The sequence below is a fragment of the Eptatretus burgeri genome, chromosome 5 (genome assembly GCF_056783735.1).
Source record: "Eptatretus burgeri isolate ZD-2024b chromosome 5, Ebu_testis_v1, whole genome shotgun sequence".
In the NCBI taxonomy this organism is placed as follows: domain Eukaryota; kingdom Metazoa; phylum Chordata; class Myxini; order Myxiniformes; family Myxinidae; genus Eptatretus; species Eptatretus burgeri.
Window position 1 is genome coordinate 123,846,176 of NC_140965.1, and position 17,122 is coordinate 123,863,297.

A 17,122-nucleotide genomic window follows, 5' to 3' on the forward strand; every position below is an offset into this window, starting at 1 on the left:
CAGACCAGGTCACTCTACACTGGATATGCTGCTTCTGCTTTCCGAACAAGGGATGGAGGGACCCAATGCCAGACATGAAATTAGAGCCATATCGCATCCTTTTGACGCAGTCTGGCACCCCACCCTGCTCACAAAACTCTTCCTATGGTATCCAAGGCCATCTCCAATCATGGCTCACAGACTTCCCCTCCTGTCGCAGTCAAGGTGTGGCCCTAAATGCAGTTCTCTCATCCCCCTTCCTGTCCAGGCTAGAGTTACTCAAGGCAGCGTTCTGGGCCCTGTTCTTTTTCTGGTTTTCATCAATGATCTCTCTTGATTCTCCAGAAAATCCTCTTTATCCCTTTGATGCTGACTGCACCCTCTGTCCTACATCTGTCATCCCTCAGACGGGCAAGCCGCAGCTTCTTCGCTCTCTGCAGATCTGGATAAAATCACAAACTGGTTCAACATGTGGAACATGTCTATTAATCCTGACAAATCTCACACTCTCACGATGTCTCTCGAAAGGACCATTTATAACCCCCCACCCCCATCTACTTTCTCAACAATTCTCTGGAAGAAGTCCTTTCTTTCAAGCTTCTGGGTCTCACTATCTGCCATGATCTTTCCTGGGAAAGCCACATCTCCAACCTGGCCTCCAAAGCCAGTCGCGGACTGGGAATCCTCCATCATGCAAAGTCCTTCCTCGGCCCACCTGAGCTCCTGACCACGTTCAAAGCTTTTGTCCACAGCCTGATGGAGTACTATTCTCCCGCGCGCTGGTGCTCCTACCTCTCACTTTTCTCGGCTTAACGCTGTGAAAACCAGGGCATTTAGGATCATTGGTATCTCCCTTGATGAGGCTGGGTCTTTGGGCCTCTCACTTTCTCACCACAGGCAGGTCGGTGGTCTTTCTGTCTTCCACCATCTCCTCTCCGGTCTTGCCCCCTACTTTGTCTGCGAATTTTCCCCACCATATTTCCGCAGGGTGCTCAAGATCTGCCAACAACCCTGTTCTGGTAAAACTACCAAAATCACGAATCACTGCTCACCTTCACTCTTTCATTCCTCTTTTTTCCCGCCTTTGGAATAAACTTCTTCACTCTATTCTTTCCCATTCTTCCCCCCAGGCCTACAAAACAGTTGTTCACCACCACCAAATCTCCCCCCATCCAAAACCTCAATATTTTCTACCCCTGTTTATCCACCCCACCTCCTTAAAATTCCCTGCTTTCCTTCCTGAAAGTCCCTGCAATGTCCATCTTGAATACCCCATGTTTCTCGCCCCATCCCTCTCCCTTACACAGATCTCCGAATGTCTCTGTTCCCCACTGTTTTGTCCTTCCCTCTCCCGCCCCTCTTTTCTCATGCTCCCCCCCCCACCCTTTGCTGTGTGTTTTGTGTTAGCTCTCACACGAGCCTCGACAATGTATACAAAAAAAAGACAATGTATACGATGCCAAATTCTGTCAAAGGCTTTTGAGATATCAAGGTATCCAACAAAGTCTCTCAAAGAAAAGGCCCAGACATTCGTAATGTAAGAAAGGATGTCACCTGTAGATTTTGCCTTGCCAAAGCCGAATTGGTGGTCAGATAAAAGACTGTGAGATCCAAGATGCTTGAGAAAATGGGAGTTGTGACGACATTTAAAGACTTTGGAAACATTCAAAGTCTGAGCAATAGGACTTTAGTTAGAAGGGTTTGAACGAACACCCTTCTTTAAAATAGGCTGTACTAAGGCATGTTTCCAGATAAGAGGAAAAGTTTGGGTTTTTAAACAAAAACGAAACAAATAGGCAAGCACGGGTGAAAGTTCTGAAGCACATATGTACATTCAAAACACGGGGAGGAATACCATCTTGCCTACAGGCCTTGCTTCTGTCCAGAGAGAGGAGTATTTTTTGACTGCATGAAAAGAGATTATCGGGAGGGACATAGGATTGGTGAGGGGAGCAACAGAGGGAGATGGAATATTCGAGTCATCCACTTCGGAGTTACAGGAGAAAAGAGAACCAAAAAGAGTTGCTTTATTGGTCGGTGAGACAGCGATAGTATCAATGGAATGGAAAAGCAAAGGAAAAGTGGCAGAAAAAAAGCAAAGTGGCAGAAAAAAAGCAAAGTGGCAGAAGTGTTTTTTTGTTTGTTTTGTTTGATTTTATTTCTTTTTTTGTATACGTTGTCGAGGTTCAAATGAGAGCTAATACACAACACACAGCAAGGGGGGCATGAGACAAGAGAGGCGGGAGTGGGAAGAACAAAACAGTGGGGAACAGAGACATTAGGAGATCTGTGGAAGGGAGAGGGATGGGGTGGGGAACATGGGGTATACAAGATGGACACTGCAGGGACTTTCAGGAAGGAAAGCAGCGAATTTTTTAAGGAGGTGGGTTTGGGGTGGATTAAAGGGGGTAAAAAAGATCGAGGATTTGGATGGGGGACGATAAGAGGTGGTGGTGAACAGCTGATTTGAAGGCCTGGGGGGAAGAATGTAATTGAACAGAGTGAGGAAGTTTATTCCAAAGGTGGGGAAAAAGAGGAATGAAAGAGTGAAGGTGAGCAGTGATTCATGATTTTGGTAGTTTTACCAGAAGGGGGTTGTTGGCGGTCGTTGAGCACCCTGCGGAAATATGGTGGGGACAAATCGCAGACAGAGCAGGGGGGGGGGGCGAGACTGGAGAGGAGACGGTAGAAGACAGAAAGACCACCGACCAGCCTGCAGCGAGAGAGTGAGAGGCCCAAAGACAGCCTCATCGCAGGAGATGCCAATGATCCGAAATGCCTTGGTTTCCACAGCGTGAAGCCGAGAAAGGTGGGAGGCAGGAGAACCAGCCCTGAGGGGAGAGCAGTACTCCATCAGGATACAGATGAAACCTTTGTACGTGGTCAAGAGCTCAGGTGAGCCGAGGAAGGACTTTTCACGATGGAGGATTCCCAGTCGGCGACTGGCTTGGGAGGCCAGGTTGGAAATGTGGCTTTCCCAGGAAAGATCATGGCAGATAGTGAGACCCAGAAGCTTGAAAGAAAGGACTTCTTCCAGAGAATTGTTGAGAAAGTAGATGGGGGAGGGTTTTCCAAACGGTCCTGTCAGAGAGACAAAGTGAGAGTGTGAGATTTGTCCGGATTGAAAGACATGTTCCACGTGTTGGACCAGTTTGTGATTTTACCCAGATCTGCAGTGAGCGAAGAAGCTGCTGCTTGCCGTTCTGAGGGATGACAGATGGTATACAGAGGGTGACGTCATCAGCCAGGAGATAAAGAGGATTTTCCAGAGAGTCAGAGAGATGATTGATGAAAACCAGAAAAAGAACAGGGCCCAGAACGCTACCTTGAGGAACTCTGGCCTGGACAGGAAGAGCGGATGAAAGAACTCCAATTTGGGCCACACGTTGACTGTGACAGGAGAGGAAGTCTGCAAGCCATGAGAGGAGATGGCCATGGATACCATAGGAGGAGAGTTTGGTGAGCAGGGCAGGGTGCCAGACCTCGTCAAAAGCAGGCGATATGACTTGGGATATGGCTCTGATTTCATGTCTGGTATTGAGGACCTCCATCTATTGTTGGGAGAGTAGAAGCAGCGTATCCAGGGTAGAGTGACTTGGTCTGAAACAAAATTGATGATTGGAAATCAAGCCATTGGAGAAGAAAGATTTAATGTCTGAAGCGATGATGGATTCCATAACCTTGCTGATGATTGGGAGAAGGCTGATTGGTCTGTAATTGCAGGGATCTATTTTTGCACCTTTTTATGCAGGTGCAGTAATGTTTGCTGATTTCCAAGCAGATGGCAGATGACCTTGAGCAAATGAGAGGGTGAATAGAACAGACAGAGGGTGAGCAAGAGCAGAGGAGCAGGTTTTTAGGATACGTGGGCTGATTCCGTCTGGACCGGTTGCAGAATCTGAGTCGAGGTGTGACAGCAAGCTCTCCACTTTGTCAGAAGATTGGAGATACTTTTACCTGAGGACCAGAAAGATTGATTATTGGAAGAACATGAGAGGTTGTTACATTTCTTTTGAATCAAGGAATGCTTGGCCTCACAAATAACTTGTTTGCAATGATTTCTGGCAGATATGAAAGCATAATGCGAGTCGTAGGAAGAGGAGTTTTTCCATTTCCAATATGCGGCATCCCTTACACGAATGGCCGCAGAGCAGGAATTATTGAATCAAGAATTGGTCGGAGAGATAGACATGAAAGAAAAGGGGATAAAAGCCTCCATTCCTGCAACAATAATCTCAGCTATACATTCAGCGGACATGGAGGCATCGCCTGAGGAGAGGCAGTGGTCTTTCCAGGGAAAGTCAGAAAAGAAGTTTTGTAAGCCAGTCCAGTCAGCATTATTGAAATGCCAATACTGGCATTTCATCAGAGCAGTCAGATGAGAAGTGGTGGTAAGTAAAGTGATGTGTTCACAACATTGTGGTGGTCATGCTATCTTTGAGATTGCAGACTGTTGAGGTTTCAGCTGTTGGGGTTGATAGCTTGCATCCTGCCGACTTACATTTTAGTGCTTGCTTGCATGTTGACGCTTGTCACTTGGATTTTTCAATCAAGGTATTGACGTTTATGGCTGCCTGTTGCTTCAGAGCCAAATCATACTTCTGCTGCAGCCTTGCTGATTTTCTCTGTCATAACCTTGTTGTGCTTGGAGGATTTTTGTTTCCCCATGGTGGTAGCATGCTGCATGTGCATAATTACCTCCACCTTTAGAGCAGTTGTTTGTTTAGCTTTCTGGTGGTATTTTACCACAGCAACTGCTTCATAGTTCTCAACAGTGAAAGCAGTGCGGTCCCCCAATAGAATGTCATTGATCAGGTGGAAAGACACGACCAAAGGAACAGCAAAGATCGTGAGCAACACTTTGACCAGCTTCGCAAGAAAGTGATATTGAGTACCACCATTTAACATGAACACGAGGGAATAGAAATGCCGGTCAATTCTCCATTCACAGGCTGGAATATGCTTTACAGAAGACCACCATGTGAGGTTATTGTCAGGTCAGGCCAGATTAGATCTGTGACTTGCTACAGGTACCATGTAAACCTGCACTAACCTGTCTCATGGTTGGGTTGTTGATGACTAAACCGTCTCCCCCACAAAGTTTCCCGGGAAGGAGGGTGTATGGATATGGATACCGAGCAGGATTAAAAACAAAACCTGTCAAAGGAGAGAGGATCTCCCCAATGACCATCCATAACTTTTGCCCAACTACTTCTGTGGACATCCTCCTGCAGTTGCGTCACCTTACCTTTTTCTCGGATGTTCGTGGCAGGACTTGCACTTCAGCCACCGCATAACCGTAATTCCACTAAACACGTTAAAAAAAACGCAAAGAAAACTGAAAGCCCACTCCATGGGAGTACCTCCTGCAGAGCTGCCCTTCACAGGGCAAATTTAGAGACGATTTATATTTCAGGTCACTGAATTCAACCACCAAATAATTTTTGAGTTCTACATAGGCCAAAAGGACAATATAGGCTGAATTTCTAAAATTGACAATTTTCATCCAATTGAATTGAAATTTGAAGAGGAATTGCATATTTGGTCATTGAATTCAAACACCAATTATTTTTGAGGTCAAATTTGTTTTATGCATTTTGTAAGTGTCGTGCTCTGCACGACGATGTCATCTTCTTGTTACTTGGAGAAATCTTCGATTTTGTCAAGTATGTTGGTCTGTTCCGTTTGTTTGTTGGTTAGTTTGTTTGTTTGTCTGGTCCTCTACAGCCCAAATGGCTGGACCAGTCGTTCTTAAATTTTTACACCTGATAGGCAATCCACCTGAGACGGTCCGCGTCCAAACCCATCTTAATCGGACTAAACGTCACGACGTGACGTCACACAATGTGAAAACACATTCTTTGGACATAACTGAGTGACCAGAAGTCGTAGCGACTTCCTGTCGACGCCAAAACAAACTTCAATGGAATATGTAAATGTTTTAAAATGCATGTTAGTACAAATTATGCACAGTTTTCGCAAGCGTATGACGTCAAAGTTTTCAGCTATTGGCGTGATATAAAAAAAAATTCTATTCGTTCTACAGGTCACAATTCTTAACCGATTTGGATGAAATTTTAACAGCTGATAGAAATCCACAGTGCATAAGGATATGTGACTTTTGGTGATGTTCAATATCAGGATCTGGATTCTGCATCAATTTCTATTATCGCCCATTATAAACCAATGGGGAATTTTATGAATTACACACGGCTATTTCTCAAAGAGTTTTGCAGTTATTAAATTGAAAATTATACTGTCTATTTATGCATGTAATATTAACATGTGTACAAAGTTTGATCGGAATTTACCCAACATCAAGGTCAGGGTCACCCAAAACATGAAAGTCGCACATATAAAATATACGTTTTTATTTTACAAGATATTTCAAATCTGATAACGGGATCGTAAAGCTGGTTGAAAAGCAATGATCCTAGGTATTTTCAAATATTATCTACGATCAGAATGAAGGCAACAGGCCTCGTAATTTTATTAATGAACGAACAAATAAACACCGCACATTCCATGACATTACAGCTTGGACCACCACACGGAAAGGTCAACTAATTCGACAAGTGTCGTGCTTAGCACGATTCTTCATTTATTTGTCTGTTTGTTTGTCCACACAGAACTTTCGTGTTTTTCTCTGCAACCACTTGTCGGATTGAGACTAAATTTTCACCATTGGTGCGTGACTCATGTGGAATGGTGTTATGATAATTATGACGTCATAGGTCACGTGGTGTGGCAGCCATGTTGGAAAAATGGAAAAACTTTGGATGACTATCTTTGAAACCGCACCAAAGAAAAAAATTGAAACTTGGGACATACCAAGTAGTCATGGGGAATGAGTGTGATTTTTTTATGACATCATAGGTGCCTTCATTATAACATCATGATTGCATATGTAGAATGTATGTATGATTTTTTTTTGTATTCGGACAGTATGTATTCAGACACATTCGGACAGTATAAAAATTTCTGAGGGTCATCTAGGGATGAAATGGTCCACATTTTTTTTGATGACGTCATCGGTCCCGTGATTGTTTTATTTTTTTACCTTCAAAAATCTTCTCCGAAATGGCTGAACAAATTGAGGCGAAAATTTACATGTATGACTGCCTATCCATGAGAAACAAAAGGTTCACACATGACGTCTTCGGTCACAAGGTTTGGCAACCATATTGGACTTACCCTAAAACATATAAAAAAAATCTTCTTCTCCAGAATGGCTGGACTAAGAGGACATACTTCACACATGTTCCCCAAGGCATGCACGTACAAGGTTAAGGAATAATTGATGTCACATGGATTGGCAGCCATATTGAATTTAAGAAAAATATTGAATAATGTTTTCTCTGCAACCACTTAATCGATCGACATGAAATTTCACAATTGTGATCTCGTAGAGATGTGGGATAAATGTTTTAAATTTCAACTTGATTGGACACTTGGTCTGGCAGCCAGAGTTATTTTTTTTTGTTCTGGGTTTTTTAATTTATTTTTTGGAATAAGGCTCACTTGGCTGTGTTTTGATGGGTTTGAGGGTAGAAAAACAAAACAAAACAAAAAAAAAAATCTGAAATGCATATCCTATCCAGGTTCCTCCTGATGATTTCATCTTTTATGTTTGCTTGTTTGGGCTCCTTCTGATTATTCCAATGCAGGACTGTTCCCATTTGGTCTTCCATTTGATTTGAATTCAATTTATTTTAATCCCATTCTGAATTCAATTGAAAAATTAAAAAACGTCATACGTTAGGATGAGGTGTCCGATCAAAGCGGGACGTTTTGGTACCCGGTCATCACTGCCAGCAGTTATAAAGTGACAGTTCTAATTATGTCTCTTATTAATTATGAAACACACCAGTACACAAACGCCAAACAAAACAAGTCCTGGCGAGGGTCTGCAATTTCTGATTGCTCTTTTTCTTGTTTTCATTGCATTAAGACATTACTCGCCAAACCCGCGCTCCGCGCGAAGTTTCTAAAGTGAGTGTTCCTTGGGATGTCAATATATCCAGTGTTCACAATGTGATTTATAGAATTTCTTTATATACAATGTTTCTTGTCACATTTATTGTGTCAAATGCGCCTTCTGAGGGAGTCAGCATGTGCAGAAGAGGGTTTTACATTGCAGACGCTGTTTTCGAGAAGTGGCATTACACCTCTCAGGAGTGACGGTCTGTTGACGACAGACGTAATGACGTCAGCGAATGACCAATGATGTCATGACATCATTACGCCTCTCAGCTGTGATGTCACACGTCGCCATGCAAACGAATGTAAAAATTAGAAAATCGCCAAAAATTCCCAAACCTGTCTGGCGCGATCTCACAGAGCCGATGCTGCACATTAGACCATAGAGCACCCCCATGCCGAAAGTGGCGACAATCCGTCTGGCAGTTTCGGAGGAGATATGTCCAGAAAATATGGCTTAGCGTATTAATATAATAATACACGCCATTCATCGCCACAAGACTCAAAAGTTTCACAACCCGCTAACCACAACGTCGCCTCCACAACACACGAATTACCCACCTTCCTCCATCATCCCCCTCATCTCCGCCCCCCACAGATGCTGCCACGACTTGAAAGCGTGGGGAAGGTAACACAGGACACAATGACAAGCACCTCCATTCTCCTGACTTTATCCAAACTTCATGACAACAGGCGTGAACTGGCCATTTCATCGCATCCTGTTGCTAAATAATTGCTCTGTTCACTTGCACAAGCAATTAAGAGCTCCCAGAATTCACCCCACCCCTGTAATGGGTCCTGAGCATGAACCCATGTAATCAAGGAGGACCTGTTGTGTGCTGCGGTTGGGAGACAAAACGAGTCTCAGTTGTGCAGGTAATCTTGCGTAAGTGGGACTAACCCTTGACAGAGCGGGAATGCACCAATCGGCAGGCGTACTCACACCAAGGGACGTTTGTGATCCACATTTAGGTGGATCTAGACGCCCTCGCTAAACGACAATAACAGATGCCGCAGGCAGCGGCTGGTGGTGTGGTTCTTGGCTTTGGTCCTGCATTGGTACACGCTTCAGGGGTCATACTGTGCTTGCTTCATGGTGCTTTGCAAAAGAATGGTCAGAGCTCAAACGGTGGCACTCACTTTGGCGGATCAGATCTGGGGAGCCGAAGGTTTGGGTGGACGGAGCGAGCTCAGTAAATCGGGCCAAAGCCAAGCCATGCATACACACACTCTACATTCTCACAGGGTAGACCATTTATCTCACGCTTTATTTTAATTTACCTCACGCAGAAGTATTTTGCTGAAGTGCCATGGCAGGTGATGGAGGTACCCACACCCAGCCAACTGGCATGATGACAATTGAAGTCCCACTCCCACCCCTCTTGTCTCATGCCCCCCCCCCCTTCTATGCATTGTGTGTTAGCTCTCGTACGAGCCTCGACAAGGTATACAAAAAAAAAGTCACCACATTTGAGGAAGAGAGAGTTCAGATGAGAGGGGAGAAGTTGATCCATGTTTTTGGAGAGCGAGATGTAAATGGTGTCATCACTGTTTGATGGGCGGTAAAGCACACATATAAACAAGAGGTGGGAGTGGAGGGGAAGCCATAGCCAAAGGTATTCCTGGTGTGGGGGAGAGAGGGCATTGCATGGTGAGTGAGGAATAGAGTATTTGATGAACAGAGCGACTCCTCCACCAGGACGAGGTTCAGGTCTGTCATATCAGAGGAGGGAGTAACCAGGGAGAGATACTACGGAGTCAAAGACGTCTTGAAGGAGCAAAGTTTCTGTTAAGCAGATTATGTCTGGCTTGTCAGTGGCAACCTCTATGGAAAGATCTGTCAGTTTTGAGTGAAGGCCCCAGATGTTTGAGGTCCACACTGCAAAGGAAGAGGGAGGTGAGGAGGTTTTGCGTGTGGCGGAGGGAGGGGGGTATGACGAGGGAGGAGGGCAGGAGGTGAGGAGAGTTATTGAAAGAGTGTGGAAGATTGCAGAAGAGCTCGGGGAGAGGGCCGGATGAGGAGGAGAAAAGGCTCGGTGGTAATGGGTTGAGGCACAGTGGAGAGTAATGAGCGAGGGGCAGAGGGCAGTTGAAGATTGGAGGAGGTGGAGTGATGAGATGCACGAGAGAGGTTGGGGGAAGGAGGCAGCTTTGTGGATATGATGGGGGGGCTTTGTGAAGGGGGAGTGAGGGGAGAGTTTTTGAGAGAGGTGAGAGGAAAGCTTGGAGGGGGAAGAGTGTGAAGGTTGCTTTGAGAGGAAGGGGAGACGATGAGAGCAAGCACGGAAAAGGTGCAGGAGGGCGATGGGAGAGGTGGAGAGAGGGGAAGGATGAGAATTGATGGAGATATGGTGAAGAAGGTGGTGGGTGAGGGAGGTACAAGAATTGAGCGGTTTGGAAAAGGGGAGGTGTGCTGAGAGGAAGGAAGGAGCATGTTTGTGATGATGATGAGTGTACTGATTGAGAGAGTGAGATATCTGTTTGGTTAGAATGGAGCCCACACATGTTGGAACACCACAAACTTTGGGACAACTTAGTTGGAGCTGATACTGAAGCAGAAGACAGTGAAGAGGTGCCAAGAGCGGAGGTAGGATGAGGGGCAAGATGGGAGGGGTAAGGAGAGGGTATAACAGGTGAGGGGTTAGGAGGAGGTAGATTTAGGTAGGTGGGGTGAATTGGCACTGAAGTTGAAAAAAAGGATGATTGATGGAGTACAAACATGTATTTTAAACTGGGATTTAAATTTTTTTAAGTCAGAGATGCGATGAAAGACATTACATAAGGGATACAATGAAGGAGAATGAAGAGAATGGAGAAAAGAAACGTTGTAACAGTGTGACGTTTTAGACCGGGGAAGAAGGAAAGGTCGAATTGGAAACAGTCTTTTGAAGAACAAGAAGAAGAAGAGTGGTAAATTATGATACAACACAGAGAGCCACACTTGTGAAAGTGGAAGTTGAAACGTTTTAAGAGACCATTTTTTAATTTTTGTATTTTTTATTTTTTGATAAAGATGACGTTTGATGAGGAAAAGGAAAGGTGGAGGAGAATCGTGTCGGTGTTTGCTGAATTTGGATCGGCAAACACATAAGAAGCTGGTAGCTTGACAAAAGTTACAGGAAGAAGAAGAGGGGCAAGAGAAGAAGTAGAATGCATCCTTCACGGTGAGATCACTCGCCTCAGTCGGAGCATATACAGAGACCAGGGAAATGACACCCAAGGAGTGACGAATCCTTAGTCTCATAACACGCTCGTTGACCGGTGTTACCTCAGTTATCATTGGAATCAGCTTATTGGACACAGCTACAGCAACTCCTTGTGCATGGTAACCATCAGAGCGACCAGACCAATAGTAGGTGTAACCACCCACCATTATCTCGCCGCAATCCGGTCTCCGAACCTCAGAGAGAGCTGCAATACTGATGTCCAAACGCTTGAGCTCAGATGATAACAGAGACAGGTGATCATCCTCTCTTTGGGATAGGATATTCCAAGCACCCACCCGAAGGGACTGCATCAGGTTAACCCAGGAGACCGCCATCTGGTGGACGATACCTCAGCACCACTTGACACACACGACTGCAATCTGACCCGGGAATGTTTCCCTGTCGTTTCCTTCCTATTATCAAAGAGTGGGGTCCCGAAGGCTTTGCCCCAATCCCGTCATCCGGTGAGCTGTCCTGTGAAGGGAAGCTGCACAGGAAGTACTCCCACGGAGTGGATTGTCAGTTTTTTTTTTTGCTGTTGGAATGTTTTACGGAATGAAGGGTTTATGGTGGCCGGAGTGCAAATCCTGCCACCAACCTCCTAATAAAAAGTAACCCAACTGCAGGCACAGTTGGGCACTAGATATGGATGGCCGGTGGCTCACAAGGTGCTCCTCCACCCTTTTGACAGGTTTTGTTGTTCATCCTGCTGGGTGTCCATATCATACACCCTCCTCACCAACAAACCTGGTGGGGGAGACGGTTTAGTCGCCGACAACCCGACCATGGAACAGGTTAGTACAGGTTTACATGGTACCTGTAGCAAGTCACAGATCTAATCTGACCTGACCTGACAATGATATGGCCTGATCAGAAGACCTAAAAGACCCCGAAGTCCCAAAAGACCATGAGGACCCAAAAAGACCCTGAAGACCCCAAAGACCCAAAAGTCCCTGAAGATCCAAAAGTCCCAGAAGACCCCAAAGACCTCAAACACCCAAAAGTCACTAAAGACCCCAAAAGACCCTGAAGACCCGAAAGTCCCTGAGGACCCAAAAGACCCCAAAGACCCAAAAAGACCATGAAGACCCCAAATAACTAAAAGTCCCAAAAGACCCAAATACCCAAAAAGACCCTGAAGACCACCAAGACCCCAAATACCCAAAATACCCAATGACCCAAAAAAGCCCTGAAGACCCCAAAGGACCCTGAAGACCCTTTAGACCTTAACACCATTTAGACACCTTACACTCTTCAGACAGATTCGACAGCTTAGACTCTTGACCATTTATACCACTTGGATCTTCCATTACAAATAAATTTCAAATACATATAACATCACCAATATTACAAATAAATTTTAAATAAATATAATATCACCAATATTACAAATAAATTTCAAATAAATAAAATATCACCAATATTACAAATAAATTTCAAATAAATATAATATCACCAATATTACAAATAAATTTCAAATACATATAACATCACCAATATTACAAATAAATTTCAAATAAATATAATATCAGCAATATTACAAATAAATTTTAAATAAATATAATATCACCAATATTACAAATAAATTTCAAATAAATATAACATCACCAATATTACAAATATATTTCAAATAAATATAATATCACCAATATTACAAATAAATTTCAAATAAATATAATATCACCAATATTACAAATAAATATAATATCAACAATATTACAAATAAATTTCAAGTAAATATATCACCAATATTACAAATAAATTTGTAGAAAATAAATGTTTGCATTATGATTGGTGTAAATCATCCCAACACAGCAAATGTGTGACATCAATCTCTGCAACGACGTGTGGAGAGTCGTGACTGTTATACTGTACTGGCTTGCAAGGCAAAAAAACAATTGATTTAATGCATTCATTCATGTGTACTCTTGAGTTTATCTATTTTCAACTTCTTCAGTTAAGCAAACGGTTTTGATTTTTCATTTCCACTCCACCAAACTGCATACCTCAACATTGGGTGAAACACACGGCCATTTAAGAGGTAGTCATACCTTTCCTGGACTTGGCACCAATCTTCATCTTCGATGGCCATGTTATATCAGTGTTCGTTTCAAACATTATCTAGAAAAGAAAACAAATTCACTGTTGCAGTTATGTAATGAATTCTAAGCAATATATTTATTTACGTTTGCAAAATTGTTTATAGCAAGCTTCATTAGGATTTTGTGAGGTGTAATTATTATTAAAATAACTGTCTCAAGTTGTAAAATTCTGTAATAAATAAATAACCTTCACTCTCCATAACTAATGAATTTCGAAGCGTCAAATATAAGTTTCACAACTTCATTACAGCGAGGCAGTGATAGTGCCTAGAAATAATGAAACAATTTGATTGACAATGTTACATAAAATAAACATGTTTGCTTATGATCAACAAAATCCGTGTAATTCAAGATTATAACTGAAATACCTTCCATTCTGACCACTGTTGCTTCAAGACTATCTTTGCTCTCAATCATACATTGTATCAGAGAATTTCCAACTTAAATGGCATGCTTCATGAAACATCACTTGTTTATGCCGATTTGTATCACATTGTGAATAATGTTTTTGAACAGACGAGTACTCAAATGCATTATAAACGATAGGACATGACGCGTTTCAAAATGAAATATTCACTTGGTTTTATAAATACACTCTATTGAACTACACTGAACTGGACTGCAGTGCACTCACTACACTAAACGAGCCGGATATTAGAGAGATGAGTAGGCAGTTCATCCTTTGACATTCGATGGATACTTATTATGCTCATGCCGACCCATTGCGACAAACAGCAGACTGAGTTTTGTGGGCCTGCATTGATTGCTTGTCACACCCTTTCCATATTTTCCTGCCTTCATGCAGTCCCTAGCATCCCTGTTGGAATTTAACACTTCACACTGGCTGTTTCACGGAAGTGTGGCACATCTGTTAATCACTTTCCTTGATGGAGCTTCACAAACTTCAAATGTCTCTTGAAATCGCTTGTTGCCAAAATTAGAGTGTCCCTTCAGCAAAACTCTTCTCAACAACAAATACTATCTGCTCATTTATCCACATCGCAATTTTCAGTTTGCAATTCCTGAAAGAAATTCCACAGACTGTTTCATAACCTGAATCAAACATCCATCCATCCATCCATCCATCCATCCATCGGGACCATACTATGTGCAGAGCGTTGGTGCTTCCGAAGCAATCTTCTGGACTATTGGGCACAATCCTAGATGGGTGGCCACTCTGACACAGGATACCAGCAAGCTTCAAGCACTCATTTTTGCCAACCTCGGAAGGATGACAGGCAGAGTCAACCCCACCTGGTATTAATTCAACAGCCGAGCAGGATTTTGAACTCAGGATTCTTAGATCCCAAGCCCACCACCCTAACCATTAAGCCAACACAAGGCATAAACCAAAAAACACGTTGCAAATTTATTCCATTTTCAAATGTGTCCCTCCCTTTTGCTAAACATGGTATTTTAATTTGATACTTATAAACACTTACAAAGAATTTCAACAGGGTGACAGGTTTTCCGAAGATGTCCGAAACATACCAAACTAAAACGACACTCGGTAGAGCGCATACCTCCACCAGGCTGAACAGTTTACGTGTTGTATCCCACTGATAGACTGGATCTGGATACGGACCTGAACAAAAATCGAATCGCCGTTTCTTGTCACAAAACCATCTCCTCCACCAAGTTTCGTCATAACTCGTCCACAACTTTTTGAAATATTGTGCCATATTATATGTCTCGTTTTTGACACCATCTCCCAATGATAAAGATTCACTTTTAAAATTATATTATCTGGATCCTGATCTTCACCAAAATCGAATTAATTCGTCCTTGTCAGACACCCAACGTGTCCACCAAATTTCGTCCAAATCCGTTCACAACGTCTTGAGATATCCTGCTCACGAACAGACAGACACGGGTGAAAACGTAACCTCCGTTCACCTTTGGTGGCAGATGTAACAACTTCATGAATGAAGCAAGGTGAGTAGTATTGCTTGATTAAGCAATATTCCATGAAGATGAATTTCCAGAGCTATTTGAGGAAGAACTGCCAGTCAGCATGCTCGAGAGCAAAAGCCAAGCCTGATGTTGGCTTTGTGGTTCGGGTGGCTGGCTTGGGATCTGAGGGTCCTGAGTTTGAGCCCTGTTGACTGCTGAATTAACACCAGGTGGGGGTCGACTCAGCTTGTCATCCTTCTGAGGTTGGCGAAATGAGTACCAGTGTACTGGTAGAGGGGCACAGCATCAGTGGCACAGCTGTGCTCCAAGAAATGAGAGCTACCTGTCAACCAAGCTGCCATATGCAAGAATAGAACAGAGCAAAAGCTGGAGATCACATAATCTGGCAACATTACAGATCTCACTCCCACTTTTATTATTTTATATACATAATAATACGCTTGTTTGTCTGAACATGTATAACATTCCATTCCACCAGTTGGTTGGACACCTGTCCTGACTACACCCACAGTTGTCCCCTGAAAAATCATAAAGCTGCCTTTTTGGTGCTATGTGAAGCCAGACATCTTCAGTGTTGTCATATTCACAATCGCCATGCCCTCCTTATAAGTTTTCCTTTCAGTGTAAAACAACCAAAGTGACTGTTAAAAGGATCATCAAACATCATAAGGTTGGAGCCGATAGGCGGTGGATGTGGGGTGCTTTCCGTGGGGATGCCAATTGTCTTGATTCTGTCCTTAACTAAAGCCCTTTATGATTAGTGCAACTCAAATCACTGAGAGACCAAGTGACAATGTACGTATTCAATAAGAAAACAGGGAGGGTGAACAAATGACCCAAATGCATTTATTTACGCAGTTTATTCATAAAGATACGCACTTCGGGTATCGGATAAGCAGGAGTATACTGCACTTAAAAAGTTTTGAACGATGTTACATCAGAAGAGTGTGACTTAAATCAACTGCTGTCCCCTAATGTGTCAACAACGTTCGACGTTCTCAACGTTCTCAACAAATAGACTCGACGTAAATGGGCGACTTACTTATGCATCAGGAAGAAACACATAGGCAGTTTTTGCTTCACATCTGGGTTTTTTTTAGTTTTCGGAGTGATCGAGGCAGCGGTCTTTTGCCTTATACAACACCCAAATAACTACAGGGCATTCTCTTGAGCAAGGGCTTTTACCGGGGAGGTTCCGCAGGTCCTTGCCATTATTTCAGACTATTTTCACTTAAACAGCTCAACAATGGATGATAAAACCCATGTCATGATAAAGGTCTTTGTCCGACTCACAGGTTTGTTAAAGGGGACCCAAACGCAATTTTCTTTTTTGAAAACCAATGAAAATCATTAATCACGGTCCAGTTTAAAGTGAAAAAAATTTTAAGTTTTTTTTGCCCAATCACAAAGTGCTGAAAAAAGCCCTAATGTGTTGATTTTCGCCAGTGATGTTTTTTCTCCTGCAGGTAGGAACTATGCAGGTAACACCTTGAACCCACCTTGATCCAAATGGTGGCTTAAATAGAGAAATAGTGTATTTCGAGTTCAGATTCAGAAACTGATTCCACCGTCATTCGTAACTAAAGATTCTCAGAATGTTGAAAGTGATCAGTGAGATTTTGAAGAGACAAAATTAGTGATTGAAATGCTTTTGGAGGAATTATAGAGCCTTATCATTTTGATCCTTATGCGAGCGATTCAGACAAAGATGGCGACAATGGAGCTGTTAGTGAAGATGAAAACACCGGTCGGTCGCATGTTCACTACAGACAGATTAGGAGGTTTTGTTTTTTCGTTCCACTGATGATATATAAGGGATTTCGTATCAATTGATAAATGAGTTATACTACTCCAAGAGAGACTAGGCATGGACACCACACAGCATGACATGGACATGACATGACACGGACAAGGAATGGACATGGACACCACATGGCACGA

General features: G+C 43.1%; 1 protein-coding gene across 6 annotated transcripts in view; it reads right to left on the reverse strand.

Moving 5' to 3' along the window:
- BICC1 (BicC family RNA binding protein 1) overlaps positions 1–17,122 on the reverse strand; it is a 360,705-nt gene that overhangs the window by 208,754 nt on the left and 134,829 nt on the right. For all 6 annotated transcript variants that reach the window (XM_085883538.1, XM_085883536.1, XM_085883537.1 and 3 more), the window contains one exon: positions 13,217–13,286. In XM_085883538.1, coding sequence (XP_085739664.1) covers positions 13,217–13,286 — 70 coding nt within the window. The remainder of the gene's footprint in view (positions 1–13,216; positions 13,287–17,122) is intronic.